The 16,429-nt window shown below is 33.7% G+C and overlaps 1 protein-coding gene and 1 long non-coding RNA gene across 2 annotated transcripts in view; both read right to left on the minus strand.

Annotated features, from left to right (window-relative positions):
- Positions 1-2,348: 2,348 nt before the first annotated feature.
- On the minus strand, positions 2,349-5,451 carry LOC121375553. The gene is made up of 2 exons (XR_005958323.1): positions 5,260-5,451; positions 2,349-2,717 (listed from the first exon to the last, which is right to left on the minus strand). It is a non-coding gene; the product is annotated as an uncharacterized LOC121375553 (long non-coding RNA).
- Positions 5,452-10,245: 4,794 nt separating this feature from the next.
- Positions 10,246-16,429, minus strand: part of LOC121376557 — a 51,651-nt gene continuing 45,467 nt past the window's right edge. Inside the window, exons 17-18 of the mRNA XM_041504468.1 lie at positions 12,348-12,401; positions 10,246-11,460 (exon numbers count right to left, since the gene is read on the minus strand). Coding sequence (XP_041360402.1) covers positions 11,014-11,460; positions 12,348-12,401 — 501 coding nt within the window. The 3' untranslated portion in view covers positions 10,246-11,013. The remainder of the gene's footprint in view (positions 11,461-12,347; positions 12,402-16,429) is intronic.

Here is a 16,429-nt window from a genome sequence, read left to right on the forward strand (position 1 = left end):
TTGGTGAGATTCTCCATTATTTCTATCCATTATGACCACCTTGAAAATGGAACACTTTTGCTGCAACTGTAAAAACTAAATTCTCAATTTAACAACCCTATTAATTATGTTCATAAATATTTTTTATTTATTTAGCAAACATTTGCATCTCCGAGGTCTAAAATCTTCACACACCATCCCACACTGTCCTGTCTTATTTCCAGCAGGCCATAGTTGTTAGCAGGGAATATTTCTTTTGGCATGCTATTAAAACAAAATAACAGCAGGCCATATTTACTTCCTATTTTTGTGCCGTTGTATAGCATTGCCACAGTATTAAACTTCAAACAATTTTAAAAGCCTTGGACCAGGTCTCAGTATTTTAATACCAAGCAAAGTATAGAAAACAAATGCATGTAGGTATGAAATATTAAATTTTTAATTACAAATAAATAAAGCGGTGGTGGTTACAAACAGTGAATATCATGGAACATTTTGTGCAGTACTGCTTAAAGATGTATCAAAATCTATCTTAAAAAATGCAAATAGTCCAGATTCAAAACAAATGCAGTAAAATTATGTATATCAATTATTATAAAGTACTATAGCAAACCACACATTCTGTTTAGCTGTTTACCACATTAGGAATTACAAAAGATTTTTTATTAAAAATGTTTTGTTCATAAAGGGATATGTTTGAAAAGATGCCATTTCTTTCAAGATGTTGAAAAGTTGTTATTTGCATTCACCCGAGCATGGGGCGGGACGTAGCCCAGTGGTAAAGCACTCACTTTATGCGCAGTCGGTTTAGGATTGATCCCCGTCGGTGGCCCCATTGGGCTATTTCTCGTTCCAGCCAGTGCACCATGACTGGTATATGAAAGGCCATGGTATGGGATGGTACATATAAAAGATCCCTTGCTAATCAAAGAGAGTAGCCCACGAAGTGGTGACAGTGGGTTTCCTTTCTCAATATCTGTGTCGCCCTTAACCATATATCCGATGCCATATAACCATAAATAAAATGTGTTGAGTGCGTCGTCAAATAAAACATTTCCTTCCTTCACCTGGGTACATTGTTTGCACACAACATTTTGGTTCGGATAATAAATGACTTAAAACTCAAGAAATAATTTTTATTTGTTGGAGCCTAATTAATATTTCACTTGACTTATAAATTAATATAAATAGAAGCTTGTATATTAATAGAAGCTTGTATATTTTCTGTATCTAAATATAGTACATGTGCCTAGAAATGGCACTGAAATAAACCCCACATAATTTTGAATGGAATAATGGGCAATTAATAAATAAAAATACTCTAGGTAAATGATTCAATTTAACAGAATGATATGATTACATGACATTGTATAATTTATTCAACAACAGTAATATGGAACACTGAGTTGTAAAAACAAAGTTAAATGATATATGGGGTTAACAATGAATTTAGAAGTAAATATTAAAAAAACAACAACATTAAAATGAAGATAGAATAAGATATAAAGTTCAGATGTAAAAACATTTTGCTTTAAAACGGTATAACAATTTTATAGTTTCTGTTCAAAATTCTTAATGTTTTGTCCTATTAAGCCTATAATGTCGGTGGGCACATTGTGCTATTTCTTGTTCCAGCCAGTGCACCATGACTGGTATATCAAAGGCTGTGGTATGTACTACCCTGTCTGTGGGATGGTGCATATAAAAGATCCCTTGCTGCCAATCAGAAAGAGTAGCCCATGAAGTGGCGACAGCAGGTTTCCTCTCTCAATATCTGTGTGGTCCTTAATCATATGTCCGACGACATATAACCGTAAATAAAATGTGTTGAGTGTGTTGTTAAATAAAACATTTCTTTTTTATTAAGCCTATAATGTTCTAACAACTTGATATATTAAAGTGACAGACCCTAGTTTTTAAACACTACGACATAGAGCATTTTTTTCATCATTGAAATCAGACATTAATTAGAATTTATTATTTAGATTATCCATTTCCGTACATCATAACTGGTTCTAGTCACCCTAGTGTTTCTAATACACAGTTTTCATATTTTTAAAATGCACATACCTTTGATAGGTAAAGCTTCTAGATACAAGCTCTAGTCTTTTTAAGGGTATTTCTCCATTTCAATGTCGCAGATTCTTGTTTCTCTCAATTTGTAACTTTACTGAAATGTGTTATAGGTTGTAGATGACCCAAACTTATGGTCCACTTTCCTAGGACTAAAACTACGGTCTGCGACTACAAAATAGTGTTCAATGTACAATGGTGCAAATACTTATTACCATACAATACCATATACTATCAGACTAAGTCATTTCCATAACTCGATGAAAAACAATCCAAAGAAAAAACAACACTGAAAATTAACATTTAAAAAAAAAAAATCTACATTTTAATGTTCCTATATATTAATAACACACATACATATCTATAACAAAGTATTTTAGTCAACACTATATGATCACTCAAACTATTAGTATTAAAGGTGCTATGTCAAAGTTGCAGATAATGGCCGTTTCTGCCAAAAATATTTTTTAATGTTTCCTTGGAAACAAAGTTTATGCCTATATAAAATTTACAATAAAATAATTCCATTTACTAGTAGAAAAAAAAAAAGTATTTTAGGGGGAATCTTGCAAGTGTGTCACACGCATTAACTAGTGATGTCACTGTTTTATGTGTACACATTAAACAGACTACATTTTTACCACAATTCTTTGAAGACAACTGGCCTCAGACTACAATTAATTTCGCTATATGTTTCTATATAGCCTTAGTGGCTATAACATTTTTATTAATATCAGCAGGCCCGTGAAGTTTTGTATGTACCTTTGCCTGCACGGGGGACACATACCCTGAAAAGGACAACCCCTGTTGTCCAGCTCTTTCTCCCAGCATATTGGTTTAAACAGACACACCCTCTAAACCAGGCCGGAGTACACCCATTTTACACAAAAAGCACTACTTTTGCATGGGCCGGAATTACCACAAACAAGTCTTCAATGTCAACAAGTTACACATGTTTACAAACTACATGCTATCCCCTGTCACTTCAGTCAAACAGTTGCCACTTCATAGCTGTCTGCCATGAAATAATCACAGTCAAACAGCAGACTACTTGCGCGGTGAAACTTCCGGATTTTGGACAACCAAATGGGAAGATAACTGTAATCTGAGGCCTATCAGTCCATTTTTCCCCCTAAAAACTGGCCCACACTAATGCATTCCAATGATATACATATTAAAGCAATGCTCGGTAAGTATCGGTATGTCACCTTTAAACTGAGAGTATACAGAGGCTGTGTTAAAACACCTACCACAGTGCCTTGCCATGGCCAATTTTAGCAATGGAAACTTGAGGGACACCAACTTCAAAATGTAATAACTTTATCAAATTTTGGAATTTCTTCATACAATGAGCAGCTATTTTTTCTTCTACATATGTTCTATCTGCACAGTGTTGTCTTGGAAAGATTTTGAAATATTTAAAGGAAAAAAAATCAATCATTAGATTTTACTTCATTTTTAATTTAATATTAAACTTAAATTTAAATTTTTGAGAAACAAAAAAATCTAAAACTGTAAAATTTTGCATTTTAGATATGATAAGTGGAGGCTTAGTAAAGATATGGTGACTGAATTCATGATACATTATTAGAAATGTGTCAGAGGGATGGTGAAAGTCACAAAATTGGGGCCATTTGCAACAAATGTTTACACACTAATTTCAGGGAAAATTAGACATGATAGGCCTCATATTCAATTTTGACCTGCTGTATTTACTTAATCTACTTCATTTACTGTATTAGACATGTAGCCACTTTGTAAAAGGCAAAACAGTCCATATAAATGCATATTAATATGAATATGCCCTACAGATATTACTTAGGTATACACCATAATATTTTTTTTGTTGACGACAACTTTGAAAATGAAAGATTTTGTCACAAAATGCTGATATAAATCCTACCAAGAGGTACTTGCACCATATTTTTCAGTTTCCAGTGATAACTGTTAACAAGTGTAGTCATGTGCCAGTGTCTGGGATACCTCAGTGTAGTATTTCTTGATTGGAAGGATGTTTGTAGTAATGACCACTGAATATGCATTATGGATTATTCTGCCATATGTATTACAAGCCAAATGTTAACCTTTTTGGCACATTTTCTGCAATAAACTTGACAAGTATACCAGCATCTGATTACTGAACACAATAAATACATTCAGACAGCATAGAATATTAGCCTATTAGATTTTCTAAGGATAAAAGACCATTTTTGAAAAATGACTGAAGTGTGTAATTTACATAAATGTAGGTGAAATGTATTATTAGAGTACTTAATCTTGTTAAAAACTGTATACTATTTATTTAAAGTGTTTAATTACATTTAGTAGTGATATATTCATTATATTTAGATCTTCTGTCCAATTGCAATAATTGAGAAACTCATTAAAATTCAATATGTAAAAAAAATTAAAATCTCAATATTGACTAACAAAATCCAACTTTTGCTCTTTTTTACCAAATTATTAGCTCAAAACCGTTAAAAAATATTGCAACAACCTGTAGTAACATCAGAGGTCATCTTATGCTATTTTGGAGGATACTGAAATTTAAAAGTTGAACATTTTAATTTTAATTTTTAATAAATTCAAAAAAAATGTTTTTTAATTTAATAAAATATTTAGAAAATAAATAAATTAGTTTTCATATTCCTTGTGGTATGCACAATCAGTCTGTGTAATTTCACCTCTCTGGTTATAATACTTTCATCAGAATCAAGCATTTAACTGGTGTAATGTGTGAACTATATCAGGCCTCAGACCACAATTAATTTCGCTATATGTTTCTATATAGCCTTAGTGGCTATAACATTTTTATTAATATCAGCAGGCCCGTGAAGTTTTGTATGTACCTTTGCCTGCACGGGGGACACATACCCTGAAAAGGACAACCCCTGTTGTCCAGCTCTTTCTCCCAGCATATTGGTTTAAACAGACACACCCTCTAAACCAGGCCGGAGTACACCCATTTTACACAAAAAGCACTACTTTTGCATGGGCCGGAATTACCACAAACAAGTCTTCAATGTCAACAAGTTACACATGTTTACAAACTACATGCTATCCCCTGTCACTTCAGTCAAACAGTTGCCACTTCATAGCTGTCTGCCATGAAATAATCACAGTCAAACAGCAGACTACTTGCGTGGTGAAACTTCCGGATTTTGGACAACCAAATGGGAAGATAACTGTAATCTGAGGCCAACTGACAAAGAAACAAAGATGGTGACCATGCTATATTTAGCCACAAATTATTTGGGAAACCCCTCTTGTTGTCCAGTACAAGACTTAAAAAAATTATTATTCCTGAGTTAATTCTGGAACGAATGAATGAATGAATGAATGTTTAACGACACCCCAGCACGAAAAAGATATCGGCTACTGGGTGTCAAACCATGGTAATGCAAATAAATAAAGCGATGATCAAGATCAATATAAAAATTCAAGACTTAAACAAAAACAGTGTAAAGAACTGTACAAAAACACACATATCACAGAATTTTACGGATACTGAATTTTACTCAAAACTTAATTTTGTGCTGTATTGGCCATTCTCAAAGAGAATGTTACACCCCTGCACCACGGTGAGGTTACAGCACACACAGGGGTTCTGGAACGATTACACGTGGGATCGATTAATTTGTAGTTATATATTACAAATAAAAGTGAAAATAACCAAATATTGTAGTTTCAACTTTGACATAGGACCTTTAATTGTTAACTATGAAAAAAACACTTCTTTTTTTTAATTACATTATTATCTGAAACACTAGTTATAATCTGAGAACACAGTTATCAACTCTCCATTTGATAATTCCAGGTGAGTAATTTCACAAAAGGTGATCAGTTGCGCACACATAAAAATTCAGCATCATAACAACACTAATCTAATTATCAAAATGATGAAAGGCAAGTGCAGAAACCCATCACTTTGCACATTTTGGCAAGTGTAAGCAACTTCACCTCTCATGTAAGAGACCTGGGCCCATATTTCTGAAGCTATTGTAGTACTATGAAATCGTAAAACCACTGTATGCTATGACATCATTATAGCGTGTGGTGTAGATGGTGTAGTGACATCATATTCATAGCTTAAAATGGTTTTACAATTTTACTAAGATAGCATCAAACATCCCTAGCCTAAGAATAAGTAAGAAAAAAGACAAAAGAAAAAAGACTTGGCACAAACGGCGTGGTTCTAAAAGACAAACATTTAAATAAAAGAACAAAATGATAAAAAATTGTTTAATGTTTATATCTACTGAGGAACCACTTTTATCTGGATGGTACGTTTTTTTCTCAGAGTGGACCCGATAAACATATTTCTGTACAAATGAAACCTTAATGTAATTTTCATATCCTTCAATTAGCTTTGTTGTGTCGGGGGAGTTCTCTAGAAAATCACACCTATGAATAGCACAATCTTCAACATTATACTAAAGACGTGATCATCTAACCTGAATTATTCTTTAAAAAAACAGCTATTGTAGTGTGTTCTGGTCTAATGTCCATGTCACACTTTAAGGTATCATTTTCAAAGGAGCCAAGATCATGTCTGATTGTTTGTCAATTTACACGAGTCATACTTTTTCTACTTGTCTTAAAAATAATGTGCTAAAATATTCATCAGTTTTCAATAAAGTTACCCAATACAACAATTAACAGCATTAAACTATGATTGATTGATTGATTGATTGATTGATTGAATGAATGAATGAATGAATGAATGAATGAATGAATGAATGAATAGATGAATGAATAGATGAATGAATCAATGTTTACTGACCCCCGAGCAAAAAGTATACATCAGTTAATGGGTATCAAACAAAGGGAAACATATAAATGAATGAAGCATTAAACAAGTGCATGAAATAAAACATTAAATTGATGCATGCTTTGTCACTTATAAATTGATATCCACTATTTATTACAGGCTAACTTTATACAGAAAATAACTAGTTAATGACATCAGATATCTGCTTTATCCTATGAAGGCAAGAATGGGAAATTCCACGAGGCCATGACAAGTGGAATTTCTCATTCGGCCTGAACAGGATAAAGCTGATATCTGACATCATCAACAAGTTCTTATCTTTATCCTGCAGACCATAAAAATTAAGGGGAAAAGCTATTATTTCTGTTATTTCAGCCACATTGTCCTAGAGGTCAAATAAAGTTAAAACCAGACCAAATTTTTTTTTGCCAAGTTGTATGCAAATACCAGAAGATGACATTACATAACTTTTCATTTCCATTAAAGGCTATTTCAATTTTATACAAATAATTGAAAATCCTGTATTAAAATAATGTTTTGACTAAACTGAAAACAGACCAAGAGTTAACTCTAGAATAGTGATGTAATTCATCTGCAGAGGTGATGTAATTTGTAGAACTGGCTCTGAAGTGTACGTACTAACATTAAAATGACATCACTTAATAAGGCATTCTTGTTTTCGTATAAAGTTTGAATGTATTTTGTAGGGCTGGGCGGTATTGAAATTTTAGGCTTGGGTATCGATATCGGTATTTTTGAGGTGATTTATCTCGGTATCGGTATGGTATTCAGTATTTTCGGCTTTAAATGCATGCTTGAGATAAGGCTCACCTGCTAATTTCATCTAAATACAATTAAATTCCATACACAAGGCTCTCGTCTGATTTATACCAACCCATTTTGCGTTTGTCAGATATATTATTAGTGCTTTACTAAATGCCAGGAAATATTTTTCAATACCGAAATTATACAGTAGAAGAATTTAGGCCATCCCATTGGCTTTTGGGATGTTCGGACCAGACTACTAGCCGCAGGGGGGGGGGGGGGGGGGGGGGGGGGGGGGGGGAATTGCACTTGTTTGAAAACAGGTAATGTGGAAAAGAAATTGCTCTGTACAGTAAATTGGTATTGACATAATACTGATACTGAATGTATATACGGTATACCGCCCAGCTCTAGTATTTTGTAAGATGCTTACCTGAAAGCAAACGTAGGAATAACACATTACCCTCGTCATTGGGAATACAAAGTATACAGTAAAATAGATTTAAAGCATAAAGCTTATAGTTCATAATTTTATTATAAATTTAGCCTTTAACATGTGTAATGGCACATCCCTCCCACTCTAAATAAATGTTGTCAAAAATTGTATCAGTTTAAAAGGCTCACACTCCCATTCACAAATTAGTAATAAAGTGAGAAATAAAATAGGAACCAACTTTTCTTTTTATGTACATGTAGGTGCATTGTTGTTAAATTTGTGTTACTTCATCATATAATGTACTTACTTGAAAAATAATTTCTTGCAAGTCTTGCGATTTTATTATGTTTGAAAAATAAAATAAATAATCACCGTATGCATTTAGAGGTTCAATTAGATTTGGAATGGCCAAAAATAAATGATTTAGTTTTGCCATAAATAAGGATTTTACAACCGTGTTTCTTCCTAATGGTGTTAAAGTTCTACTTGACCAAATATTCATTAAAGACTCAATAGCTTTCACTTTATCAGTATAATTAATTTTAACTATATTTTCTAAATCAACATCAAACTTAATTCCCAATAAATTCAACTGGTCTGTCCAATCAAGTTTCCATTCTTTACATAATTTATAACGACTGCGTTTTTTTGATCTTATCCAAATCAATTTAGTTTTCTCCACATTTACTTTAAGACCTGAAAATCTAGAATAAAATGTTACAGTATTCAGAATAGCATATAGGCTTTTCTCCGTTCCATCTAATATTACTGTTGTATCATCTGCAAATTGAGTAAATAAATATTCAATGTTACCAAGTTTTATTCCTTTTATATTATCATTGTTTTTTAATAGTCTGGCAAATATTTCTACAGAGAAGGAAAATATATGGAGGCACTGGATCACAGTTCATAATTTTATTATAAATTTAGCCTTTAACATGTGTAATGGCATATCCCTCCCACTCCAAATAAATGTTAGCAAAAATTGTATCAGTTTAAAAGGCTCACACTCCCATCCACAAATTAGTAATAAAGTGAGAAATAAAATAGGAACCAACCTTTCTTTTTATGTAGGTGCATTGTTGTTAAATTTGTGTTACTTCATCATATAATGTACTTACTTGAAAAATAATTTCTTGCAAGTCTTGCAATTTTATTGTTTGAAAAATAAAATAAATAATCACCGTATGTATTTAGAGGTTCACAAAAATAAATTATGATTTACATCCTTAAAACACTGGTGCCTATTTGCATGATTACAATTTGACTTAATTACCTTGGTAAGTATTTTAATGTCATGAACAGGACATAGATTGCTGGTGGCCACATATTCATGCAAGGTTTGATGAGATCCTATATGAATTGATGAGAAAGATGTGCTTTGGAAATGAAAAGTTTACAGATGGACATTGAGACAGAAGGACAATGGCATACCATAACACAACCCATCAAAGACGGTTGTATAAAAAAGTGACCTGTAGATCCATTTCTTTGTGTATAAGTAAATGGCTTTGTATAAATGTGAATTGTTTTTAATGACACCTACCATCCCTAGCCCTAAGACAGGGAGGAATGGTTTTGAGTCTAGAACAAGTGAACTATATTAAATTTATAATTTGCCGTGTTCTCGCTGCTCCATTTAAGTGGGGCGCCCTGCCCCGCTATTCCATTTTGCCGCCCTCCTTTCATGTTCTTCGCCCTCCTTTATTTTTGTGCGCCCCTCTTTATTTTCCAGCACCTATCTCCGCCATTTCCAAATGCACACTTTTTTCCACACAAAAAAACAACGATCAGTCTGCACACTGGACATCAAAGGAAATAAGACGCGTTGTGTACGAAAAAGCAATTGACAAAACATTTACGACAGTTACCGTAACGTAATTTAACAGTATTTTTAACAGCCTCTATTTTGTCCCATATCTGTATCCATTTGTATGTTTAATAGACACAATAAAAATTATATTTTACTTAACCCCACTTATTTGGTGCCAAATTTGTCATGTGATCAGAACGGTCATTATGTCTTTTGTTTCCACTAACTATCGTCTGATATTTTGTCCTCCGTTGCAGATATAAATTGGTTGTAACTGATGATTTTTACTTTCTGTCATTTCTGTCATTCTGTTTATTCAGCAGTTCTTTGTAAAATATTGTAAACTTTTCATTTTGGGGGGATATGAACGCTTATCCAAACAACGGAAGTGGTAGTGTTTATCATTAAAATCATTTATCTCGAGTGCCAAATAATATATACACTGCCTTTACAAAAACGAAACTACTTTTTATCAGCTGGCGATAATATTTTAAAACTTTGATTGGTTCAGCAAAACCTGAACTGTCTGTGAATGTCAGACCGATATCATCTTCGGTTCAGTTAAAAGACGAGTGCTTGTATTTCGTCTTTACTTTTTGCACTTTTTTGTAGCCAAAATAAGGAGTATGTCTTTTCACAAGTCTACCAACACACAACAATATGGTAACCAAACTTGCCACCATCACCACCTTTTTTTCTTTTTTTTTGCTTTTCTAATTCAGATGAGACATGAAAAAATGGATAGCTCATTCTAGTGGACAAGTGGATGATGAATGTTAATGGTAGAGCCATGCATGAGTATGATCATGCAATAATGTATATTACAAGTTTTGTATCAAATAAATGACATTATGAAAACAGATCTTTGGCTCACAGTCTGAGTGAACACCTGTGTCATTTTCTGCGACCTGTAGTTTTGGATCACTCATCTTGTCATCGTTGTCCAACCAGCTGAGATCATTGACATTTTCCAAGAATGTTTTTCTTGGAAATTTCAGAAAATTCTTTCCAGAAATACTACCATCTGGAATTATATCCCAGATGCTTCAGAAGAACATTTTGTTTCTGAAATTCCTGAAGTTCTGTTATCAGGTATTTTAGCTTCTTCACATGCATTTTATGTTCTATGTCAGAAGTACCAGATAAACTACCATGTGGGGAGTCCAAGGAAGTTTTCTAACAGGTTCCTGAAACACTGCTATCAGCAATTGTCAAGAGTTGGCTTTCGGAAATTCCTGAAGCACTGTTTTCTTGTCTTTCATTGTTAAACAATGTCTCTTGTGTGTCACAGTCGGTATTCCAGAGATCATCATGGTGAACATCACCAACATTTACAGTTTTGAGACATTCGGCACGATCTCCGTGGCCACCACTGGTAGTTCTCTTGCGTCCCAACAAGCCTGTAAGATGGGGATCACTGCGTGCTGGCAAGAGATTAGGAACAGAAAAGGACAAAGGTCTCTTGATCAGTTTAGCAAAACTGCTGGACTGACTGCCATTGCTGACGTGGCTCTTTCGGTCTCTAGAGCAGGACGAGATGCTGCTGTTGTGTCCACTGTCTTTGGGCATTGGTTTCTCCTTGTGCTTGTCCCATGCAGTTGGAGTTAATTCTTCTGACAGTTTCTGTAAAACAACAAAAAGAATTCTTAAGGTAACGTCAAAAGTATTGTGCAAAAATAATAAGACAAATATGCAGGGAACAATGTTTCACGCACACCAATGTTCTGTTCAAATGTCGATTATATGTTAAGTTATCGCATCCCACAAAATTGCAAACTTATGTGTGACCAAAACTTTATTCCTGTATTAAAAGATGCAAGTATTTGGACATTTCATGCCCAGGGCCCCGTTCCACAAAGTGATCTTAGCGCTAAGATCACTTTAAGTGCATGTGTCAGCTGGGCAGTTAGGTGATCTTGGGGCTAAGATTGCTTCGTGGAATGTGGCCCAGCTATCAGTATAATCAACTTATAATTCATTGGTTATGTAAATAAGTCACTGGTTATGCCAAAGACTAAATGTTGTAGCCATTTTGTATAAAAATTAGCAATTGGCTCATTTGGCAATTTACAGGGTGAACCCCGATAATAAAAACTGTTTGATGTGTTCAGGTACTCATCCTGAAATGGTAGCAATATACAAAACAAGGTTTTGTTTGTAAAATCCCTAAATTTCAAAATGATTGGTGGACAACCTATGTATACGATGTGAAGTGTCAATCAGTGCTCAATTCAACAGAAACATTTTTCAAGATGAAAAGCAGAATAAGTGCCTTTAACCATACATCTTATGGACATTCTCAATAACCAGAAATGTTAATAAATCATAGTTATATTGCATGACATCATTCAACAATTATGTTACACTTAAAACAGTTAAACAATGCATTATGCTTGCCTTCATTGAGTATATAAATAATACAAGTTATAAATGATACAAATTAAAACCTATCTGATTTTGTTTTAAAATATGAATGGTGGCAAAGCTTCAAAGTTGCACATTTCAGTTACCGTGGAACTGGTTTCTTCTTCATCAAACTGTGTCTCTGTGAAGTTGAACAGTATCTGAAAAAAAGAGAAAACATTTGGTGTTTTTAAAATATTATAATACAGTTGAGGATAATACAGAGAATCAGTTTAAGCAAGTCATAAAATAATTTAAAAAGTACCAAACACTAAATATCAATGTTGAACTGAATCTATTCAGCATATATGAACAGCATTCTATGGTGTGGAAATAATCGCCAATTGATCTTAATGATTTGGTTTACAGCTCGTAGAGACTGGGTTCAAGTCATAGTTTGTGTTCCAATCCAGAACAAGTGCACCACTAGCCTCATTTACATTTTGATGTCAAACTATATATATATACAGTCGACCTTCGATAACTCAAACTTTGATCTTTCAAAAACGTCGATCTCTCGAAGTGAAACGGCGGTCCCGGCCGAACTGCTATACAAACTAGTAATAACAGACTTCGAACACTCAAACTTCGAACATTCGAAAAACTCTATCTCTCAAAGTAATTTTTTGGTCCCACCATAAAAAATTTAGGGATATTGCACTTCCAAAACTCGAAGTTTGTGGAGTGACTGAGCCTTTTAACTGTATCGGTAATACTTTAAAGAAAAATGAATTGTCACCCAAGCCAAGCGTGAGCGCCCTGACTGGTCTCGGCTATCGATCATACACGCGGTAATTACAGAATAATAGATCGCCAACTATGCGGAACGAAATGATCCTACATGCCTGCATTTGGTTGTCGGTGTTTGTACATGGCAGCGGGCCTCGTTACACAAAGTACGGATAGTCTTGTAATCTTCACAGAACTGTTGTAATAACAATTAACGCTGTTTGTTTTTTCTCTTAAACGAGTGAATCATGTCAAATTTGTTATTTGCTATTTAAGTATGAATTCAAAATGATTCATTACTAGTCATTTAGTTATGTTAGAAACTGATACATCAGAGATCGAGCAATCTGGGGAAGGACCCAGCAACGGGGGGATAGCCAGATCGGTTAATAGTCACGCTTTCTTGTCATCCAAGCAATCTGGCGAAGGGCCCAAAAATGGGGGGAAAAACCCAGATTGGAGACAGAAAGAAAGGGTGTGAAGAGAAAATTAACGGTAAAAGACATTTAATTTATTAATAAATACAATAAAAGTACATAGAGATGTACGTCAAACTGATCGGATTTATCTCGTTTCTGTTAATATTTACTTAGTTTTATCATATACACAGAAGGAATGTGCTAACATCTGTGTGTTGGGGACAGGGATGGAGCAGCAAACGTGTCTTCCGATATCAACGAAATGATAATACTACAATGCAGTTTCACTTTGGGTCTGCTGTACGAATTTCGAAAACTCGAACTCCCTGAAACTCGAACTATTTTGTCGTCCCCTTCAACTTCGAGTTAACGAAGTTCCACTGTATGTATATATATATATATATATACATATATATATCAGACCTGTCAACCCTCCCGGATTCCGCGGGAGTCTCCCGGTATTTGATCAAATCTCCTTTAACCTGTGCGGGAGACAGTTTCTCCTGTTAAATGACATTTTTGTAAGCATAAAAAAAAAATCGATCCTCTTTTGTCAAAATAACAGAAGGGAAGTAACTCTGCCTTTTTTTCTCATTCGGAAAATGTCGACTACTTTCGGTTTCTGAGAATGTAACAGGCCGAATTGTCCCGACTGTTTAACCTTTGCCGAAGTGAGAATTGTGGGATAGCCTATTCATATTGTTAAAAAAGCACATGGAGTTTATAAAATGACGTGTTATTATAATGTTTGTTGTCATCGTAATGGCTACGAAGCGTGTTGCCGCTAATTCAACAGGCTGTGTATTGACATTCAGTGTTGCCATATAAAAAAAAAAAACTATCCAATTTAGTTCTAATAACACCTCTGAATTGTAAAATGTCTTCCCACTGGATTACATAATGCAACTATGACGAATCTGAACTGCCAGACTCCCGAGTTGACAGCGATACACACGATGCATGTTAAAATCATATGTCACAGCAAGACAACGAAAAGACCAATTAGCTGTATAAACATACTTGTGTCAGTTAATTTTGGGAAAGAGTACCGTATTTTCCCCACTATTGGGGTATTGAATTAACCATATGAACTGGGTATTGCATTAAACACTACAAACGATGTAGTTCTAGGCCTGGATTCGAACTCCAGACCATCGGGACTGTAGCCGACCACTGTATCCACTCGACCATGCAGTGGATCAACAAGTGAAACTGCATTTTAATACTTATAAATCTCATAGGGTGTATTTTGACGGAATGAACCGAACGTGTACGGAATAAAACGAAGATTTAGTCCCATGATGCCTCATTCTGTCTTCTGTGCTATATTTCTTCCAAAAGCACCATCAAAAGCACCCGTGTGGAAGAAATTTTATACAGAATAGTCAAAATGTCTAATTTTTCAAAGGCAAAACATAGCGATACTGGATTACGAAATATAAACTTCATGTTGGTTTTACAGAACAAATTGTTTTAAAATATATTGTATATAACTATCGCTAACCCTAACCCTAACCTTAAACTAATTCCAAGAAATATTTCTTTAAAATAGAGGTGGGGAAAATACGGTACTTTTGCCAAATGTTGTGTTTGACATTGACATAAAGTTACTCACGGAAATGGGTATAATTCCGGTATATTTCACACGATGTCCGTAATGAGGTTTTACTTATGATTAATGAAAATACAATGTTTATTGCATCATTATAATGATTTTAAATAAGTACCACGCCACCGTTCCTCATTATAGTAAAAACTGAATATTAATTTTTAAGATTTATATAAATTTGTCTTTGGTACATGGGTACACTAACCACAAATGATAATGTAACGCAACCTGTAAGGCTGTAAGTGTAATACCGTAAATGTACTAATTAATTTTTTTATTTCTTGTTCATGTTCTTAACATTTTTGGATAAAAAATTTTTTTTTTTTTAAATATGTATTAAATCATAATAATATTTAAACTTTAAAAAAAAAAAAAAAGCCAAGATCTAAGGTTAATAAGTATATATGACACTATAAAGTATTCATATAACATATTGTAATAATGTTTTTTTTAAAATCTTGCGATTTTGGGTTAAATTGTGTGAATTTAAAAAATCTCCTGCTTTTTCAACACACACCTCCTGCTTTCTCTTGACTAAGGTCTGATATATATATATATATATATATATATATATATATATATATATATACATACATACATATATATATATACATGTATATATATATATATATATATATATATATATATATATATATGAAGAGTTCAGGCGCAAAACGTGATATAAACCATTTTGTATCTAGTTTTTAGTTAAAGCCACTATTGTATGTCAGTAAGGGCTAATCGTAGGCCCGCTGTTTTGCTGCAAAACGTGATTGATCCTTATGAAATTGTATTGGGTAAATCCCGTTTTTGTTTATCAAAACGCGATATACGCCAATTAAAACCCCCATTTTTACTGAAAATTAAAAATGGATATATCACGTTTTGCGCCTGAACTCTTCATATATATATATGGAATAACTGGTTACTGTCTTAAGATATCAGCTTTATCCTGCGAAGGTTAGAATGGCGAATGCAGTGAGGCTCCGCTGAGCTACATTCACCATTCGACCTTTTATTCTGCAATCCTACAGGAATATTCGGAAAATCATTAATTATTCTAGTTTTATGTACGCAAATCAAATATTGTCAACCTAGCAAGGCTTTTGTCGTATGACGTCATACAAGATATATGACGTCATTATTTGTCAGACGCTAGCTACATTCTGTCACATTAAAAAAGCATTTCTAAACTCTAATTCATGAATAAATATACAAGTTTTGTATTATTATTGCAAAAATAAAAGATATTTGTCTTTACTGTACTTCAACAAATGATTTAAAGAGTATGTTTACTGAAAACTACTTTGAAATACTCGAGTTGAGTCGGGCTAATGTCACGTGACCTATATTTTTTGTCAGTGATCGAAAATATAGAGATTTATCTAGTCATCATATCTTTCCAATATGTACAGTGATTGCTGGATATATA

Source organism: Gigantopelta aegis, chromosome 6, assembly GCF_016097555.1.
Source record: "Gigantopelta aegis isolate Gae_Host chromosome 6, Gae_host_genome, whole genome shotgun sequence".
NCBI lineage: Eukaryota > Metazoa > Mollusca > Gastropoda > Neomphalida > Peltospiridae > Gigantopelta > Gigantopelta aegis.